The 20,618-nt window shown below is 42.7% G+C and overlaps 1 protein-coding gene across 2 annotated transcripts in view; it reads right to left on the reverse strand.

Moving 5' to 3' along the window:
- LOC119171377 (neural cell adhesion molecule 2-like) overlaps window positions 1-20,618 on the reverse strand; it is a 265,702-nt gene that overhangs the window by 61,973 nt on the left and 183,111 nt on the right. For both annotated transcript variants that reach the window (XM_075892101.1, XM_075892102.1), the window contains exons 4-5: window positions 15,912-15,968; window positions 7,466-7,582 (exon numbers count right to left, since the gene is read on the reverse strand). In XM_075892101.1, coding sequence (XP_075748216.1) covers window positions 7,466-7,538 — 73 coding nt within the window. In that variant the 5' untranslated portion in view covers window positions 7,539-7,582; window positions 15,912-15,968. The remainder of the gene's footprint in view (window positions 1-7,465; window positions 7,583-15,911; window positions 15,969-20,618) is intronic.

Genomic DNA, 20,618 nt, shown 5'->3' on the forward strand with positions numbered 1-20,618 from the left:
TTCGCGCGTTCGCCCAAGCGGGCTTTCTGGCCAGGCGCCGAGAAAGAGTGGAGAAGATGACGTCCCGCCGTAATTAGGTCCCCCGACAAAGTGAACGTCCCGGCCCAAATGGGAGCCGCATTACCCGGGTCATCTGCCAGTGCGTTGCACCTCCTCGCACTGTCGATAATGTGGTGTATAAAATTTTGCAGGCAGCTTCCGCGGAAGGAACCTACATTCGATGTAACTTGAAGTCTCCGCCAAGGCCTGACTAAACAACCCAAATAGCTCTTCAGCCATTTTTTCCCGCAGCTAGGACAGACAAAAGAATACGAAAGATTTACTCAGTGGTACGTTTAAGCTTTCTTATCAACGTGCTAGTAAGAGTCCCACCAGATTCAAGCAAGCGTCATCAAGCTGAGGTTCTGCTATTCCACGCATTTTCATATTCTACCGTGTTATCAGAATCTGTCATTCATCAATCCTCATTGACCCAGTCAACTTCTACAGTCTTTTTGATTGACCTAAAATGCCGCCATTGCTAAACTTTAGAGTAGCTCCAAACTGTGCGGTGTCCAGAAAAAGCTTGCACAGCAACTGTCTTGTGCAGCACACATGCGTTTTTTTACACAATGTTTCCTCAAGCTAACCTATTGTCGAATGACCGTTTGAGATGCGATTAATAGCAGGAGCGAAATAGGACTACCGTTTTTCATTCTCCGGATTCTAGAAAACCGTGGTGAATACAACATGAACAACCAAGGTTTGCGTATTTATTTGGTGAACCATTATTCAGCGAAACTGTCTGCTCCTGCTTCGCCTAATCCTTCTTTGATACCATGGTTGTTCGAAAAGAATTCCAGAAAGTAAAACCCATGCAAAGAATTAAATCTACTCCTGGCAATATAGTAAACCATGCAAGACAAATGGAAGAATATGCTTAACAACCAAGCACAAGTGTTTTACCTCCGTCGCGTGATTACGCTTTCATTGAAAGGGTCTAATAAAAGTTATTGCAGCATATACGCTCCACGACTGCATTCGGGATAACTCAGGGAATCATCATCAAGGAGTTCTGCAGGATTTTCTTTCGACCCGACAGTACTAAAGATGCGATGAAAGAAGGTTTATTTCCAAGTCAACAGAAGCGCAATAGAAGAAAATGCATGTGGCTCAAAGAAACTGATGTTTAACTACCCCGACACATAAAGCTCGTGTATGTATGGCCAGAGACTTCAACGCGTCACTGGCTGCCGCAAAACTGAAATACGCTATCTGAAGGAGGCAGAAATACACGGACATACATAGACATACACGGAAATATATGAAAACAATTACATAAGATCGACAGAGCACGATATCACGGAACAGAATGCTTGAACGGGTGCAACATTTCCTTTCAGGCCGTTCTTCGTCGTGCTTTAATGTATTCTAGAAGTTTAACCGTGACGGGGTCCACGGATCTTAAGACAAACATAGAGAGTCTGCCACGAAATGTTCTTTTAATCTCAGCGAATAACGTTTTTGCTAAAGCTGGACGGATTTCATGGAGAGAAATGTGACTTTCTCTAAAGCTGCACGCTACCTATTTTGACGCTCATAAAATCTCTACCGTCGATGTGGCGCCTGAATTCAAACATGCATAGTCGTAAGGTCTGACACACAGCACTAAGTTTTCAGGACTGACACTTGTGTTCACGACAATCCCCAAATTATATGAGGAATAAAATTACTGCGTTCTCCAGATCAGCGGGAGATTTCGCTCGATGCGCAGCTTCTTCGAGGCCCTTGCACGGTGAATTCCTGCATACCGACAAGCTCGCAAACGTCGAGAAATTCTTCGTGCTTGTGCCGCTGTTGCCATACCCACTTTACCATGACGAGCTTAGGTAGGAATCAGAGACGAGGCACCGAAGATTTGCAGGCTCACACTAAACCCTTGTTCCACAAAATATGCACGAGGACCCGGTCAGCGTAGTTTTAGAGCCATACCCTAATCCCAACAACACTGAATCCAGCGCACTTGTCGGTGCCTCTAGCTACTACAGCGCTCAGATCAAAGGCGATAAAAGTCGAGTGGGTCGAAAGTGAGCACCAGGGGGAAGCCTCCCGATTCAGCCTCAGCTTTGGAAATACTGTCTTGTAGAGTAGCTGGACTGAGTTAGGAAGCTAACGCTTTGGTAATTCTATAGCTTCCTCACTGTAGTGAATGCTTGGATACTACTGCGCTTAGACTTTTTGACACCGTCCATGAGTATTGCGTACACCCTCCAGGCCAAGGAGGTAATCACGGAAGTGCATAGATACCCTGTGTATATGTTGTAGTACATAATGTTTATTACGAATTGTCCATTGTTTTTATTACAAACTGTCCATTGTTTCCTTCACCCTCGGATCAGTATAGAAGACTACCTAATATATATGCAGGATGACATTGAAGTCAGCTATCGCGTACTTTGATATAAGCATGGGTTGGACCTGCAAAGAAGCAAATATCTGACAGCCAAAAACTGCAAGAGTGAGATGCGTGGTTGTTTAAGGACTATAAAATATATTTTTCTCCATACAAATACCCAGAACGTCGGCTAATCACTCCTAAGAAGATATTTGACTCAAGGTCAACAAACACAGGAAATAGAACATTTTGTCATCAAATAATTTTGAATAAGAAGTTTACTTCACAAAGCTTTCGCACTTGATCCCAGAATTAGCTGACCACTTCAAAGATTACATACACATGTATCAATTCTACGTTTGTTGTACTCTGTTTTAAATGGCTTACTTTCGAGAGGTTGATGTTTATATCACCTGGCTACTTCATTTTCATTGGTTCTGCCATTTAACTGTCTAGCTCACATTAAGTTTTGTGACGTGTATACGTATTTGCTAAGTAGATATATGCAAGAAACATACGCGACCTTTGAAGATTCTTTGTGCACTGAAGAGAACTTCGTGAACTCCTTGGTAATTGTTCACTCTTTTATGCATTTTGTTTACTGGCGTGATTTAACCTATACTTTCTTCCTAGATTCTTCCTTGCTATCCTTCATACTCTAGCACTATCGAAAATTGCTTGTAACTTGTTAGACACGAAAATAAGTTACACCGTAAATTTTGAAAACACACGAACGACTCGCTAGTGAAAGACACCCCTCTACAATGGTTTTTTTTTTATTCAAATGACAAATAGGAGAGGTTGATGCTTTTATATTGGCACTAGCTGCTACTTCTTACTAAGCAAAAAAAAAGTTACGAAAATAATATTAGGGCACGAAATGTTACACAATAAACATATGTGCACCAATGCAGTACAGTTCAACACAACATGGAAGTTCATACAGATAAAATAGGTGCGTATGTACGCAAGGAGTAAAGCACAAGTTCAAATAGCTAAAATTAATTAATATGTAGACGCCCTAATAACTACACATGGCATGAAACATACCCCCCCCCCCCAGTACTGCACATTTGCTTTCAGTACATAGAGAAAGGAATCAAAATCTTGGACATGAGTATTTGGCAAAAGTTGCAAAGAAGTGTTTAGACATCAAGAACCTTCCTGAAAGTGACAAGATCTATCTTTCAAGAGCCGTGGTTGGCCTTGGACCTAGTATTTTCTTTGCACTGATTGGTGTTCCACCTAAGAGCAACAAACTCGCTCCTCGCTCACAATATCTTTCACGGTGAATCACTTTTTTTTTTACACTCGAGGAGTAAGCCACGTACATCTTGGTCAGGGGGGGCTCAAGGACGCTCAGGACAATTGACTCGATTTATTCTGCATAGGTGTTGCAGCACTCTCGTTGTGCCGCTATATGTCTTTCAGTATTCGTAAATGCATTAACAGCGTGTGGAACGTAACTAAATCAACATTCTGTGAAAGACCACAAGGAGGGCTTCGTTTGGAGCAGCTCAAACATGCACATTACATCGCAGTGCGAACTTCATTCTTTGGATTTAAACGGGAGCTGCACCATGCGTACACAAATGAAGGTGTATCAGCGCGCTTGCATCTTATAGAGCACGCGCCTGCGCACCCGCTGCCACGCGTACCACTGACACCACCTCATCTTCCTTCCAACTCACTTAAATATGAAAAATAGCGTTAGCTGAACATTTGTAATCCGATTAGACGACGTGATCACATTAATTTCATCGAAACATGTGCACCAGCCAAAAAGTTGCGAAAGTTGAGTTTTATGGCGAGGATCCACCCTGAAGCCAGTTGAAGAGGGGGGGGGGGGAGGAGGTATGTCTGTAAAGCCTACGTCAAAAAAAAAAACCGTAAAGTTGTAATTGATATCTTCAACAAATGAGTGGTGCACAGTCGTTGTCTCACATTCTCAACAAGGGCAATACTTTTAATTAAAGCTATAGCGATGTCACATTGCTTTTACAGAAGACGAAGTTGGACAACACCGAAGCAGTCACTTAAATGTTCGAAAAACCAGCGCCAAGTAAACTTCCCAAACGCCGAGCTTTTGTCACTTCAAACAAAAAGAATAACATTGAAAGTCAAATTTTTGTACGGCCTCATATTGATGCCAATGATGAAAAACTCTAATCGTTGTGTCATTTTGTTTCTGTTTTCTACATGCAGAAGAATATATAACGAAATTGGCGAAAGGTGAAACTTCGAACGCATGCATTAAAGTGTGTGTGTGTGTGTGCGTGTGTGTGTGTGTGTGTGTGTGTGTGTGTGTGTGTGTGTGTGTGTGTGTGTGTGTGTGTGTGTGTGTGTGTGTGTGTGTGTGTATACAAGCTCTATAGTACGAAAATGATTGGGATTCATTATACTCAAAGCGAAACAAATAATGTCAGCCGTTCATTGACAGCATCGGATTTCCATTTAGTTATTAAAAATATCATATATCTACAACACACGGTGTCATGCACTCCTGTAATATAGTTTCCAATGTACGATACTTTTTGCCAATGGCTTGCCTAAGTTTGGTAGGAATCTTTACAAATAATGTTTAACTATGCATTAAAACATAAATGCAAAGACTGAGAAACACGTTTTGGGAAATCACAACCACCTTTGGTTTATTGGGGCTATCATATAGGGCACAATGACTTTTTTTTTGAAGCTCAGCTCAAGCTAGAAGCAGCATTCTTTAAACCCGCTTATCTGAATCTGAATACATAAAGCCGTCTGTAATGCTTCAAGTTATCACAATTGTAATGGGCCAATTAGCGAAGAATAAATTGCTCCATATGTCACAGAGTGCTCAGTGGAGTAATCGATACTGCGCATTTATTAAGAACTCTCACAATGTCATGATTTAAAATATTTTTATATATTTAGGCAGGATAAGCCATCAGTCACGTGCTGCTTTCAGGTATTGTAATTTTTATACTGAAGCCACAATACTGAGCTACCTAGTACGCACGCAGGCGATTCTAATCTATTACGGTGTCCTTTGCGTTTTGCTTTTTTCTTTTCAAAACCGCTGAGCGACAGTGTTCTTCCACTCTTGCTCCTAGCACTGCACCACTTTGAGACAAAATCAAAGCAAAGTAGCACTTTATCTTTGCGGGCTTAAAGCGAAAACTTTCGGTAGTTTGCAAGAGCCATTTGTTTAGAAAGTGTTAATCAATACCTAATTGCGATCGCGGCTACCACTCTGACTGTGATGCATTTAAGTTAGCACGTGCAGGCGTCCCGTTAGCTGGCCTATCCCCAGCGTCTTTTTTTTCCCCCACTTCAAATCGGTCATTGTCCCGATACGGTCATTATCGAAAACCGTTAGCGGTGCAATCTCTCAGACCAGTTTAATGATCGAACTTTGTAACGAACTTCACGAGAACATTTCGAATGACTTTTGCCGGGGCCTTTGCCATTTGGTTCTGAAGTGGCGCAATGAGTGACGCCTTCCTGTGACCGCAGGACGTGACGTCATTGCACGAAATAATTACTAGCCTTAGAGTGAGATATAGCATTCGCTTCGTCAACTCATTCGATGCGCTACTTTGAACTCGATTCAAAGCCACACACCGTATTGCGACAGGCGGAAGGCTCGCGTCGCCTAGAAGCCCTTAGCAAGTGTCGTTGAACGACTTTTAGCCTGGTTTGGCAATTTTTCACTGGCGTCCGACGCGGCTGAGTGGTTAATCACTGTCGGCGAATGGCAGTTCATAGGGAACCGTTTGCATCATGAATGGGGGGAGCCACCCGATTCTCACCCGATTCAGGAGTGCTGACTAGATCGAGCAGACAGCCTTGAAACGGGGCAGTTCGTGTTTTTTTAAACTTATGCGGGTGTTCACACGCGTAGCTTGCAGGAAGGTACGTGGCCTTGCTTTAAATTCCTCGAAGCAGTATCTTCCTTTCTGTATTATTTAGAGAACACGTATCCCGCTTCTGCTTTCTACACATTTGAATAAGTCCTCTTTTTTCTTTTGTTTTTTAATGACTGGTATTTTGTAGCGATGCCTTTTCTGATCTAATATACATTTCACGCTTCTCGCGCTTGGAATGCTGTCAGAGTGACGGTGTGACCACATTATCAACTAAATCAGCTGGATGATGCTTTAGGTGACAGGCCTGCATTCAATCGAGCGTGACCCATCCTCACGCAGTAACGGTTCAGCAATGCGTTCAACTCATATGGCAGGTATGGGAGGGGGGGGGGGCGGAAGGTGGCACTTTGTAACAGCATGCAAGGACGCTAATTCACGTGCTTTTTTTTATGCGTAAGTAAGATTGAGACAATTATTGGTATGATTATGCACATCAAGTTCTTAAATTGTGCAAACCGAATTCTCGAATTCCTTTTCAAGCACAAGGACTTTCACAATTTAGAAATGGTATAATTGATAATAATGACATTGCCAGTGCCTGGAAAGTGGTACAGTCGTCTTGATCTTACTTTGCGGATATGTGTGTTGGTTGCTTCATTTTATTTATTTTGTTTATCAAAGCTAGTGTTTATCAATTCCCCCGTATTATGGCATTAGTTTGAGGGAAGGAAATCGAAACAAGTGTGTACGTTGCGTCTGTTCTGAATTCTGTACAGAGGTTAAAGAACTTGACCACGACAAACGTATCATGCGCACAGATAAGCCGAAACAACTGGAACAAAATGCGCTGCATAAGGTTGTTGCTTATTCCGTCAATAATCACTTCAGCTTACAAAGCAGTGCAAGACTCTTGAAACAAAGTCTGGGGAGAGATGTTGTAGAAACATTAACTTCATTAGAAGATGGTGTAATGTCACCGTTCTCTCTTATGCGAGGTGACTTGCAGATACGAAACGAAAAACTTGTCTGCCTCGTAATCTTGGTTGTTGGTACTTTGTCACAATGTTTCATTCTATTGCACAGATAAGTGCCTTCTTTATGTTGCAGTTATGTTCCAGTAGGTCTAGTATATTCGTTCGACGCCACGTCAGTGTATTCATCACGGCCCGTCTTAAGCGCTAGCTGTTATATTCTTTTTGCACGATACACCAAACAGCCCAATCATGCAGGCTGCTCAACTTACCTGGCCATACAAGGTCGAAGAGAGACACGAACAGTGCCAGGGTCCACGTAGGTATAATGCACGAGTGTCGCATTGCAGCGAAGGCGACAGCAAAGTCAAGTACGCCTTCTCAGGTGCCTGCGAAAAACATAAAAGAAACAGACAAGTCACAATATGCCCGAGTGCTACGTCGCACATTGCTTAGAAAGTCTTCGTGTTCATGTCTACTTTACAAAAAAAAAACAATGTTGTATTTACGTTTAAAAAAGGTTTGTTAACGAGTGATCATCATCGTTATCATCAGCCTGACTATACGCCCACTTCTAGGCAAAGGTCTCTCCCATGATCCGCCAATCAACCCGGTCTTGTGTTTTCCGCTGCCACGTTATAACTGAAAACTTTTAATCTCATCTGCCCACCTGACCTTCTGCCTCCCCTTCGTGCATTTTCTTTCTCTGAGAATCCAGTCAGTTGCCCTTAATGACCAGTGGTTATCTTGCCTACGTACTACGTGCTCGGAATGGAATGAAATGAAAAAAAAAAACTTTATTTCAGTCCTGCAGGACGCGCTTAGCGCTTAGCGAGCGTCTCCCACGTAGGGACCGAATTTGCTGGTCAGCGAGAAGTGAGCTCCTAAGGGACCTCTCCCACTTGTTTGAGGTAGAGTCGGGAGGAGTTTTTCTACACTCCCAGAGCATGTGTGCGAGTGTCGCTGTGTGTCCACACGATGGGCATGTGTCGCTGGGGTATGCATCAGGATAATAAACTTGAATCGTGGCAATGTTTGGGTACGTGTGTGTCTGTAATAAGCGTAAGGTTAAGGCCTATGGTCTGATAAGTTTCGGATGGGGGGGTGGAAAATGCGGCGTTCAAGGTAAAAGTGTTTTTTTTATGTCATTGTACGTAATGAGCGCATCCCGATTGGCCTCTAACTCAGGCGCATGTTCATTTATTCTTCTTGATTTTAGCTATCATATTCTTAACCCACTTTGTTCGTTCTCTTGTGAAAGTACCTATTAACGCTTGGCTAATGAGTAACCCACGGTAATTAAAGTAAGAGAATTGGAAATAAGCAGAGGAGTCACCATCCCCCTTTTGTTTTTCTTTCACCAGTAATGAAGCTGTGCCAAACGAAGCAAACGACATTTATTTTTAAAAATTAGAAAATTCTAATCATAATAATAATGAAAAGTAGAACGAACAAAAGCAACTTGCAAGAAGAGAGATCCAAACTCACAGCCTCTGTGTTTTAGAGCAGCAGTTAGACACATATAAAAGTGCTCAATAAGCAGCAGCGGCTGCTATCGTCAGTCAGTCTGTCAAGAACTTTAAGGAAAAATCACGAGAAGCTTAAGACACCGGGCTATCCCCGAGGGACACCCTAGCAGCCGCGACCATAGGTGACGCCCCAGTCCGTAGCACAAGTTGAATTCCAATGGCAGAGTCGAATCAGCCGATGGACTCTGCGGGTGAGCACTTGACTCTGGCGTAGAACAACGCCACAAAATCCGGATCGGAACACAATCCACGCTGCTGGAGCAAGCATGGGGAGCAAGGTGAGAGTGGAAGTTCTTGAGTTGCCTAGAGTACCTTGCGCGTAGGTATTCCCTCCCACTAATTCTGCTATTGACGTCTGTTATATTAACACTCGTACGTGATAGTTTCAGTGTCGCTGTCATTATCCAGTGAACCACTCGTGTAGAAACTAGAGCGTAGCTATCGCTATCGATATTGTGATTTTCCCTGTCTGGCAGTGACATATCGTCCACCACTACTGTTAAGCATGGAACAGCGGCGGCGTCCCCTGGTTGGCGAACTTGTTACAGAGAGCGCGTCACGCCGAGTTCTTTTTCTGCTCCTCAGATACACTCTCGCACTGAATGCACTCCAACTCTATCAATTGAACACTTGCCTGCCGCCATCACTCTGCCGTTGAAACACACTTGCTGCAAAAGGAGCAGAAAAGGTGCTTCCGACTCCGCCATTGGAATTCAACAACAGGTTTTCGCACACAGCGCGTCTGTTTCGCTAGATTTGGTCGATCTATACTCCCTAAACCTTTTGAATGTTATGCCTTCACTGAGAATATCTGCTGTCTTCAGCTGTTTTATTGCCACTGACATTCAACCATAAAGAAGTGAATGTGTTATTCACAAAATATTTTGCAGGCATGATGTGTAACTAGAAAAAACAGTTATCTCAGCAGACAATCTACGATCGTAGAAGTGTACAGCCACGGGTATACGTCTTTGTAAAGCACGCGTGCAGCCGGTTTTCGGTATGCGGGGTGAAACATTGAGGCAGTATCGGGCTTTGACGAGGTCAGCCTGATGACTAGGCCTCGCATGTTCTTCATACAGCACTTCAGAGCCTGAAACAGCCTCAAAGTTTCGCACTGCACAGTGGAAACCAACTGCTGGTGCGCTCTCCCCAATAGTGATTGCGGTTGTACATAGATGCGTTACGCGTCACTAAAGCGTGACAATGGCTAACATTATCTCCCCCCACCCCATCCTATTTTGTCAGTAAACAATCAATGTCTGCTTTGAAGTGCTATTCAGTGACTATGATTTAGTTGCAGACTGGCTGTTTGATTCAGTTGCTGTTTCACTATTGCTATATTGAAGTGTATTAAGCAAGCCTGTAGTTGGGAAAAGGTCAAGCACTGAGTTTACACAAATGTGCTATGCAATTAGCTAGCTCAGAATCTCTGTACACGACTCTTTAAAAATGTTCAGTAAAATAACGCTAAGCGACTGCGAAGTAGCGGACTTGTATTGTACTCAAAGCTCAGTGCAATATTCGTCCGCTGATTTTGCAAGTAGTGGCCCCTTTGAAGTATATGTGTCATTTATTGATTTCCTACAATTTTTCTCCGAATAAGTCTTCGGAAAGAGAAATATGAACAGCGATGAAAAGCATGTTAGGAAAACGTCCAATAAAGTATTGAGTGAGACAAAATGTGACTGCGTGGTAATGCTTTCAAGTGGCGTGGACATAGTACAATAAGGAATTTTTCGAAACAATGAAGCATTATTAGAAAGCGTGAAACCGGAAGCGAAATGCTCCAAGCCAAGTAGCGAAAACAAAAGCCCCACGTGGCATTCAGCTCACTTCTTGGTGCACCTTTTCCTTTACTCCCAAAATGCCACTTGCGAAAGTGTGCGCAACAAAATCTTTGTGCTGGAGTCGGGGCTTAGAGTGTATCCATCTTTCGAGTCAGTAAAAGCGTCTGTCGTCCGTGAAATGGCATTTCCTAGCTAGCTATTGTGGCAGGAGGCCCGTGGAAGCGTTCGGCGCCGAAAATAAAGGCAGTGACGTGGGAAGTGAGCACGAAGAGGAACACACGACACGCGAAACACGGCAAATCACGGTGCCGCTCAAATGGAGCGTCTCTCAGCAGCGGCATCGTCGTCACCCAGCTCTTTCGGCCCCGCTGTTACAAGGCTGTTTCCCGGAATGTTTCAAGCGAACGCCTCGCCAGAAGCCCGGTGGAACATGGTTTGGTCGCCATTGTTTACAGACCTCTCAGGAACAAAGGCGCCCTGGTTCCTCGAAGTGTTCACTAGGAACAATGAAACAGAGAGGGAAAAGAAACGCGATACATAAGGCAGGGAGCGATAAAGGCGGCACCAAGTTTTGCGGACTCTCGGGTAAAAGTGACGAAAGATGAGCATCCGCCCCGGCAGTCTCCGCCCTGTCCGAAATACGAAAACAAGGAAGCGAGGGCTGTGCACTCGAATGAAGTCCATAAAGCATCTTCTCACTGCATTTCGCTGCAAGAAATGGCTTCATACTTTTGTTTGAGTTTCTCTCCCTTTTCGCCTCTCCTATGTCCACCTGCTGCGGCACTCGGCGCACGAAGCCGTATATACGATCTGCGAAGGGAGCCTCCGGCGTGAAGCGAGTACGGAAAGCTTTCACAACGACGTTGGCGCCATTATCGCCATCTGGATCGCATTTCAAATAGAGTACTGGTCACTCTTAAAGCGAGACAATAAAGCAAGTTAATTTATTTCCTTCTTTTTTTTCTCCTTTTAGGAGAAGTAGCTGGCCACTCATTTTGAACTTAACAGTTGCAGCCGCATTTCGTAAGTGCGGACTTGCATTAGTTACTGTTCTTTGAAATGAAATGCCAATGAGGTAGTACAGAATGAGTATTATTGCTGACGTAGGTGCACATCCAACGATCAAATGTACCGAATACAACGTTATAAAGGTTGGCAATATGAGACACCAATGAAAAACGGACACAAAGCAGATGCAGCATTTTGTAACAACAAAACAGCGCGTTGTCACCTCCACATACAATGGATTTCTAAATGATGCGGATGATAGGTAATACTCAGTGGTGTACCTATTTTCTAATAAGTAAAATTTTCCCTAGCATTGCACGGTATTGCAAACGGGCAAAACACACTGGAAAATAACATCTTGCCGTAGATTTTTCTGAAGCACTGCACTTTTCATGCATTGCAAAGCTTGAATCATGGGCCGAATATAGAAAATCACATTTGGACAGCCCGACTGTGTACCTACTGTACTACCTGAAGAAACGCCAGCAAAAGCGCGAGACATCAGAAAGAGACATATGTACACACCACTAGAACTGTTGTTAGTTCCAGCAGTGTGTGAGTGTGCGCGTGTGTGCTGCTTAATGTACTGTGTTCATCTCTCTTCCTTCTCTCCTTTCTATCTTTCATGTTTCCTGTCCCCTCCCATGCGCAGGGTAGCAAACCGGCTGCCTATAGTTTCCTCCTATTTTCGTTCCTTTCAGCAGTGTGTGCGTCTGCCTCTTTCTCATGTACCGCTCTTTTGCTGGCTGTTCTTCAACATGAATCAAGTAACATGAATCAAGTGGCCACGATATGATGTCGCCTACTGTATACGCTGCGTTGGTTTGATCACGATAGTCTCTTATATGTAGGGCTTTACTTGCCTTAAGTTTGCTTTCCCTTAGCATTGGCTTTCGTGCTTTGTACGATAGGCAAATTAACGAAAGAAGAGCATACCTAAGAGCTGTTTTTTCTTTGTTAGACACAATATTAATGAGTTCTAACGGAAAACTATGCCAAGAAAAGTATACGGGATGTTATATGACGTAATTGTAATGTATGTTTGAAAAAACCAAAGAGCATGAAGGATAACTTGCCATGGGCAGGGGCTGAACCGTCTATCTTCGAATAACGCATCCGATGCCCTAACAACTGAGCTATCATGAAGGCTATCCCCCCGTCCACCTTATTTTGTATATGTGTGAATTAAACGAGGGACAATCTGTCAGCGCCACCTGCGGCTATGAAGGAGAGTGTGGAACACCTTTTTCTCACTGTTTTGGTATCACGTTGCACGTTTTATTATTGCGAGATGGCAGCTGACCAATAATTTCTCGCATACTGTCTGTAAGGTCTCGTTCTGGCAGACTTAGTGCCCTTTCCGAGGAATCTGTTGTCCTAGGTGTACGTTTTCCTAGGTATCCGTTGAGCGGGCAGATGTTTCTACCGGTAAACTCCATGTGTAGGTCGTCCTCGTAATCTCCCTATCAAACAACAAATATTTGTAAACAAATTGTTTACGTCGCGGTGGAGTGAGGTGCATCCCCGCCTGTGAACAACGTTTACAGTAGACTATTAAGTAAACGGCACGTCGTAAGAAGCGGCATAAACGGTATAAGAAGCGTTCTATCTGTTCCAAACTCCAGGAACGTTGCCACTTTGCCGCGTATTGGCGGCTTAGAGTATATACTAGCCAAAATTACGGTTGTTTAAAGCTGTATTTGAGAGAGACAGAAAAAATAACATGAGTGGGAATAAATACACATACTTTTACCATGCAAACATAGTGGTTAGGATGAAAGACAAAAAAGGGACAAATACAAGCACTCGACACACGCACGTTTACTTCTCTCACAAATAATTTTAAAAACTCGCAATGTCTGTTAAGAACTCACCTAAGATGACTGGAAAAGGACATCCATCTAGCTTTTCTTTTCAGACCATATATTGAATGTAACAGAATAGAAAGTTGGGCGAGTTGGTGTGTATTCATATTCAAAGAAAAGCGGCGCACAAAAAAAGACGGAGAGAAAGAAGAGAACCACACACATCGCTGCACTCACAACTGAAAGTTTAATCCGAGCAACAAGAATTTAAAAAGTAATAGCCGCGCATGACAAGTGAGGTACAACGAGATTAAGTGATACGCTCATCAATAAAAGTGAACTCTTTTTTGTGCAATGTAACCGAGGTCTGGCTTACGCAAGCATCACGTGACTTGTTAATATAATAGGCTTCAGACACCTCACGGGTGAATTGATCGTGGTGCATTGTGCCACGTGTGGGTGCACACCTCTTCTGTCTAACACTGTTATTATTTTTAAGCACCACGATCAATTCACCCGTGAGGTGTCTGAAGCCTATCATATTAACAAGTCACGTGATGCTTGCGTAAGCCAGACCTCGGTTACATTGCACAAAAAAGAGTTCACTTTTATTGATGAGCGTATCACTTAATCTCGTTGTACCTCACTTGTCATGCGCGGCTATTACTTTTTAAATTCTTGTTGCTCGGATTAAACTTTCAGTTGTGAGTGCAGCGCTGTGGGTGGTTCTCTTCTTTGTCTCCGTCCTTTTTTGTGCGCCGCTTTTCTTTGAATATGCATATATTGAATATCACCCACACCCAACCAATATATTTGTGCACCCAACGTGGCTTTACTATTGCCTCAAGTATCAAAGATACTGCTAGCTATCTGTAGTTCAACTCGTTACGTGCGCCATCGTCACGTGATGATGATTTCTTGCACCATTCCTGTTGCCAGCACTGATGTGGGAGGCCGCCGGACTCCGAATGTAAACATTCGCGGATGGTGAGACACTGAAGGTTATCGTCGCAATAAAACATCGATCAGCTCCTCAGTTGTAATGTAGTAAGTTTTTAACTAAATTGCATCGTGTTGTTTTCTGTGACAAAATCGCGATATGATTATAAGGCGTGGCGTAATTTGTGAATCCGGAAAAATTTTAATCACCTGTCATTGTGAAGCACGCGTCTAAGGTGTAGGAGGCGGGTGTTTTCTGTTTTTTGCATTGATCAAAATGCATCTGAAGTGGTTTGAAATCAATTCCACGCTCTCCTGCTTAAGTTCAGAACAACTATGACAATAAGCAACAACAGTGGCTTTCTGGAGAACTATATGAACATGGAACAACTATCAAACCATTTAGTTTTTTTCTTTTAACGGTCCGACCGTGATTACGTACGTTTCTGTGTAAAATACAGTGACACTCTTTACTACTTGGAGCACCGAACAGGATTTGCTGCGTGCCAATTTGAGAAAGTCGAGCATCTACTGGAACTAAAAGAAGTCGTTTGATCTTTTAGATCTTATAATGATTTTAGGATAGCTATCGTATGCCGATAAATGAATAGAAATTTTTCGGTTGTATTTGAGCTTGGATGATCAAGTCAACACGACTGCTCAAGCGAAGATTGCTCGTCTCTGTTCAATAATTCCATTGTGCAGCTTCTTTTGTTGTTGAATTGCTGGAGCCATCAAAGTGCATATCCTTTGCTTCGAAAATGTGACTTACAAAATTCAATGAAATTTGCATCAACTAAAGAATAAATGCAGAACTGACTAAGATGGACAAAGAAAATCTTAGAGCTTACAATATGCAAACAACAAGGAAAAATTGTGGAGTGACGAAGGTCAGGGGAATATTGCAGCTTTAACGTAGAAAAGCCTCGGTAGTACATTGGAATCGCTTCTATCACAAAGATCCATGGAACAAATGTGATGACTGCTACATTGATCAAATTGCGGTTGGAGTGCTCCCCAGCAGGCAAAACAGACAATTGGAATGTGCACAAACTATTGTTGCGTCAATCCTGGCGTAGTACTCCAACATCTCTCATAGAAAGCGATTTCGCAGAAGTACTTCCTTCTTATGTGCTTTATGTCTCCTGAATGAGGGACTGAAAAAGACTGAGTTAGTGTATAAATGAGTGAGGGATCTACTCATAGAAGCACACAAACACACACACACACACACACACACACACACACACACACACACACATATATATATATATATATATATATATATATATATATATATATATATATATATATATATATATATATATATATATATATATATATATATATATATATATATATATTCTGGTTGATTGTTAAATGTGTACATTGTGATAAAGTTTTATGGCATTGAGTAAGCATGACAATAATTTCTAAACCTTCACAAACTTAAGGTAAGTATTTTTAAATAACGCCAACCTCAAAGATGAATAAACCATCCAAGTTCAGACGTTTACGTCAATTCCTAATGCCCTCATAGACCTTGCAAAATAAAGTTGCCATCTCGACTTCTGAACACTCCGGTGTTGGCATGCTTCAAAAACAAACGCGCACGCAGATACATGCATGCATGCACAAATAACTCACAGGCAGAGTCAGTCATAAATGGGTCGCTGTAGTCGGTGTTGAATGGCATGACCAAACCTGTAAAACAACAAGCCAATATGTGCTGTAGTAACGTTCAGCTTTTCTAGATATTTTACGTATGTTCAGGTGATGCACTGTTATGCTATAAAGCAAGTTATAAACTTGACGCAATGATAATTGCGAAAATCTATATTTATGCATGTTCTTCTTTCATTCACAGCTATTGTTGGTTTTCTAACAGCAATATAGTTATAATGTGGTGTGTTCAAACACAGTAAATCTGTATACAATCAGGCTCAGCACACCATCGGACGAGACCATCTAAAACGGAGAGATCGAGTTGAAAACGAGAGGATGAGACAGCACCTAGCCCCTTACACCAGAATATATTTTTTGCGATATTTTATTAGGCGGCATCGCAACACCGGGTAAAATCGAAACAGTAATGACATCAAGCACGGCCCCAACAAGCGACTTTCCAGTACAACATGCATGAGTAAGAAGAGCAACAATGCTTGTACGGTCTTCTTATGTGCCGCTAAGTCCTGTCGGCGGCGTAGTAGCCTTACTTCTTACGACAGAAATCGGTCGTTCAGCGAACTGGTATCTATGTCAATAGATTGTGAACATGTGAGCATTCACAGAAAAAAAAAAATTGACCGTTTCCAACCCGATTCATTTGAAACATCCTGCGATTACGCAAAAACATTGGGCTTCCCTGCCGTACAGGATGCCCTTCGTGCCGTTTTTACAGACATGCGCCAAGCTGTGTTTCGAGACTGGCACCCCAATTGTTGATGGCATCGCGTTCACAAAACGGGAGTGCATGCTTTGCGAAGAGATGCGTTTTGTTTTCTTTCACATTATCTTTATCTTTTTTTTGAAGATTCGCACTGTAGTTGACACCTTCTAGTTCCGCTCTCAATATTTATTCCACAGGTGATTCTTCTTTTTTTATTAGAAAGGTCATTATGAGAATTCTGCTTCTTTATCAATTGCGCGGAAAATTTCGTTACGGCAGATGCATCTGACTGCGCAAAACCCATATTTTCTGTTTATTTCCCCCGCAAGCTTGTATAAGTGTGGAAGGCTCTTCTTTCATCCTTCTTTTACACACATGAATCGAAGATGTGACAAGATGGCACTGCATGCTACAACCCAAGCCGCAAGTCGTTGATGTTTTTTTTTCCTAATCATGCGCAGAAGTTTAAAATGCTCCCGTTAAAAGTCTTCGTGCATTGTTTGTCGGTGATCGCCGGCCTAGTAGAGTTGAAACGAAAAAAAAATAGTGAAGTAAATAGTTCAAAAGTATCAAAAATAGCCTCGCGTGAACAAAAAGTATGCAGTTGTAAAATAGGAAAAAGTGCAGTACATTTTTAAATATGAATTTTCATTCCAGTTACATCACCACCAAAAATCACAGATTTTTATTGCAGTTATTTTCCTTTGAAATGTGCATTTTAAGTGTGTCCTCTATTTATTTATTTATATTATTTATTTATTTATTTATTTTTAACAATTTACAAAAACTCGAGAAGGGGTACTCTGCTACTCTGCCGATTGCATAGATTTTACTAACTGATTTACCTTGCACACCGAAAAGAAAGATAGCGCCAAGGCAGCGACGATGCCATCGATCATGCTCTTCGCCACTGTTCTCGAAGCAGTGATCACGAACGGCCAGTATATAGCAGTCGAGTTGGCCCGCATCGATGACACTGCCACTCTCGAAGCATGCAGTTCATTAATACCTTATCGCACCTTAGGTCAGTCAAGGTGTTACTGCACTATTATTTTCCTGAAATATTGAGAATGCATGCTAAGATTACCCGTTTCTGACTTCTTTTTTGCGGTTTTATGTTTCGCGCATTTTTCATGATTCTACACTGGGTCCACCCATTATTCCTATTTTATTTTTTTCCATCAGCTTTCTTTCTAGTGTGGGCTAGCAAACCACACGTTTAGTTCTTGTTAAACCATCAGCCTCCGCCTTTCACTTCCTTTTCTTACTCTCCCTCTGTACACCGGAAATAATTGTGAAGGTGTTCTTGAGAAAAACAAGAGTATAAAAGCCACAAAAAATGCCCAGAATACATGAAAAATAATGTTTTCGAATGCCACGCCGTTTAGAGATTCGACTGGGTGTTATCATTCTATACTTAAGAAACAGCAACACATTTTATACAATTCAAAGCAAATCTAAAGAAATATTGGCACCGCTTTTAATTGCATCACAACAACATTCTCTCAGTCAACTATTGAGGACGAGCTTAGAATATGCTTTATTGTACAAAGCCAGTATAGCAATTAGAAAAGAGCATTGTCATGCTTTAAGAATACTCTCCACTTCGCGAAATATACAAGTAAACCACCGATTCTACTGCGTTATATCTTGTGTGTTTCCCTTCTCAATGGTAAGGGGAAATGAAGAAAAATAAAAAAATAAAAGCTATTTTCACGGAGATCTCCAAGCCGGCGAAATTGCATCATTTGTCTTCTCTTCATTTTTCTAGTCCAGGACGGATTCACGAACGAATGGAAAACCGAGTCGGGCACGCAAAACTCAATTCACAAGTCCTAAACCTAGGTTTTATTTCCACCCACGTTTCTTTTTTTTTTTTGCATTTTCAGAGATAAGCTTGTTGGGCATGGGGAAGTGCAAGGAAGTGCTGTTTTATTATGCGAACGTTGGGCGCACCACGCCTGCTTACACCGCGAGACGCCATTTCAGAGACTGCATTTAGAAGATTACAATCGTAGTTGCCCGGCGACGTTTTCATTTGGTATCTTCAAACCCTTGCCTTGATCACTTAGTGAAACAAACTGAGCGCAGGGAATTTGTGAAGCGAACAGCGGGGAACCAGAACTAAGGAGAGAAGGATGTGAAGGTGTCATATAGTAACCATCACGAGGTTCAGGTAATGTTTTGAAATGAAGAATGAGTAGAAAGCGGAAAGTGTATCCGAGACAGAGCTGCTTGCGCATGAGGTGAGCCTACTTATTCAGCGCTCGCGTGAAAAGATTTACAGATTCGCGAAATAAATGAACTCAACGATGCCGGAAGCGCCACCGGGGTTCGCATGGCTGCCTTTCCAATACGCATGGATTGTTTCTTCTCGGCCAACTACAACTACGCACAACGCGGCTTCCCTGCTCCCGTACTTTGGTTCGTCTGCGCTGTGGCGCATCTTCATAGCCAGCGCCATCTTAAAAGGGGGGGGGGGGGAGTGTTTTTTGCCGGAACGGAAATAAGATGGGAGGCAGTCGCAGCGAGGGAAACCTCATCGTGTACGCACCAGCGGCTGCCGCTTTGAACAGCGGCACCGCAGCGTGCTCAGAATTTTTTTTAATATTGGCGGCTCACTTCCGTCTATAGTAGGAGAGGCTAGCATTTAAAAAAATCGAACCAGTAGGATTTTTTCATCACTAAGCAGAGACAGAATGTGATCACAACAAACGTTGACAGGATAGCTACAGGTTTACGGTGACTATCAAGTAGGTAACAATAAAACACGCGAGAGAAAGAGAAAGACAGAGAAAGTCAGAACGAGTAAAGGAGATGACAGACCTAATAAATAAATTCGTTAACAAACGACAATCAAGGCTTCTGACTTGAGCACATTATGCATAGCTGAAAGAAAAAAACCTAATGTGTTTTGAGTACTAAGGAGAATGTGCTATAGACGCCTCCTTTACATCTGTTCCCCTCGCACAATCAGCGCTTTTACGAAGCACCACATACTATCACAGAAATACAATAGTAGTCGCGATGACTATGACTCTAGTACTGTAGCTGCATCCATCGCCAGCTCTAGCAACGCTTCTTCTATATATTGCCGCCGTTGTAGCAGTCAACTGATCGAAATAACTCGGGCCTGTACCTATAGCAATGCATTAATGTTTACCTCCGGATGGCCACAACACGAGTGATACTTCTATTCCTTCATTCATTCTTTCCTTCGCTTTCCTTTTCTGTTGCGTATACAAATATAGCTGGTTGACGCTCTCTTCCCTGCTTTATGACCTTTCTTCTTACTATTTTCTCTCACTGTCTCTCACGCACACGTACACAGAAACAAAAGGGCCCACAAATATGAATCAAAGCCCGCTGGAAAACGTTCCCCCAGCAAAACTCCGCTGTATGACAGCGTGATATAGGGCTGTGATATCCACAGGGATGCCGGGAGTGCCCTCTTGCGACGACTGCCTCAAAGCCACCACTACACCACGGGTCCCTAAAGGAATGCGGCAGAGAAGTTCCGCCCCAAAAAAAGCGGTCAGCCGCTGAATCTTTTAGCGCGGGTCGTTTTCCAGCGCCGTGTAGCTCACTTACAACACTGGAAGGCGTAATAGATCGCGCGCCATTACGAGGTAAGGCTGCAGGCACAGAACTAGTTCGATCGTTCTCGTCGCTTCGCTTTACTTTCGCGTTCTTATCGCTGAATGTAAGAATAGAGCCCGAAATGAAGCAAACAAGAAGGCACACGCAGAACTTTTCCTCTCGGACGTGCCGTCGTTTGTGAGGTGCTTTTTTTGTTTGTTTGTTTTAGAGAACTAAGCAGCCAGACGAAAGCGCCGCTTTCGCCAACGCTTCTCCAATCGGCAGCGGTTTCGTTCGACAGCAGAGGCGAAAGACAAAGTAATATTCGGCTTTGCTAAAATAACTACCGCAAAGGAAGCTTGCAACTTTTCTCCGCATTCAAAAGT

This window comes from Rhipicephalus microplus, chromosome 4 (assembly GCF_043290135.1).
Source record: "Rhipicephalus microplus isolate Deutch F79 chromosome 4, USDA_Rmic, whole genome shotgun sequence".
Classification (NCBI taxonomy): Eukaryota; Metazoa; Arthropoda; class Arachnida; order Ixodida; family Ixodidae; genus Rhipicephalus; species Rhipicephalus microplus.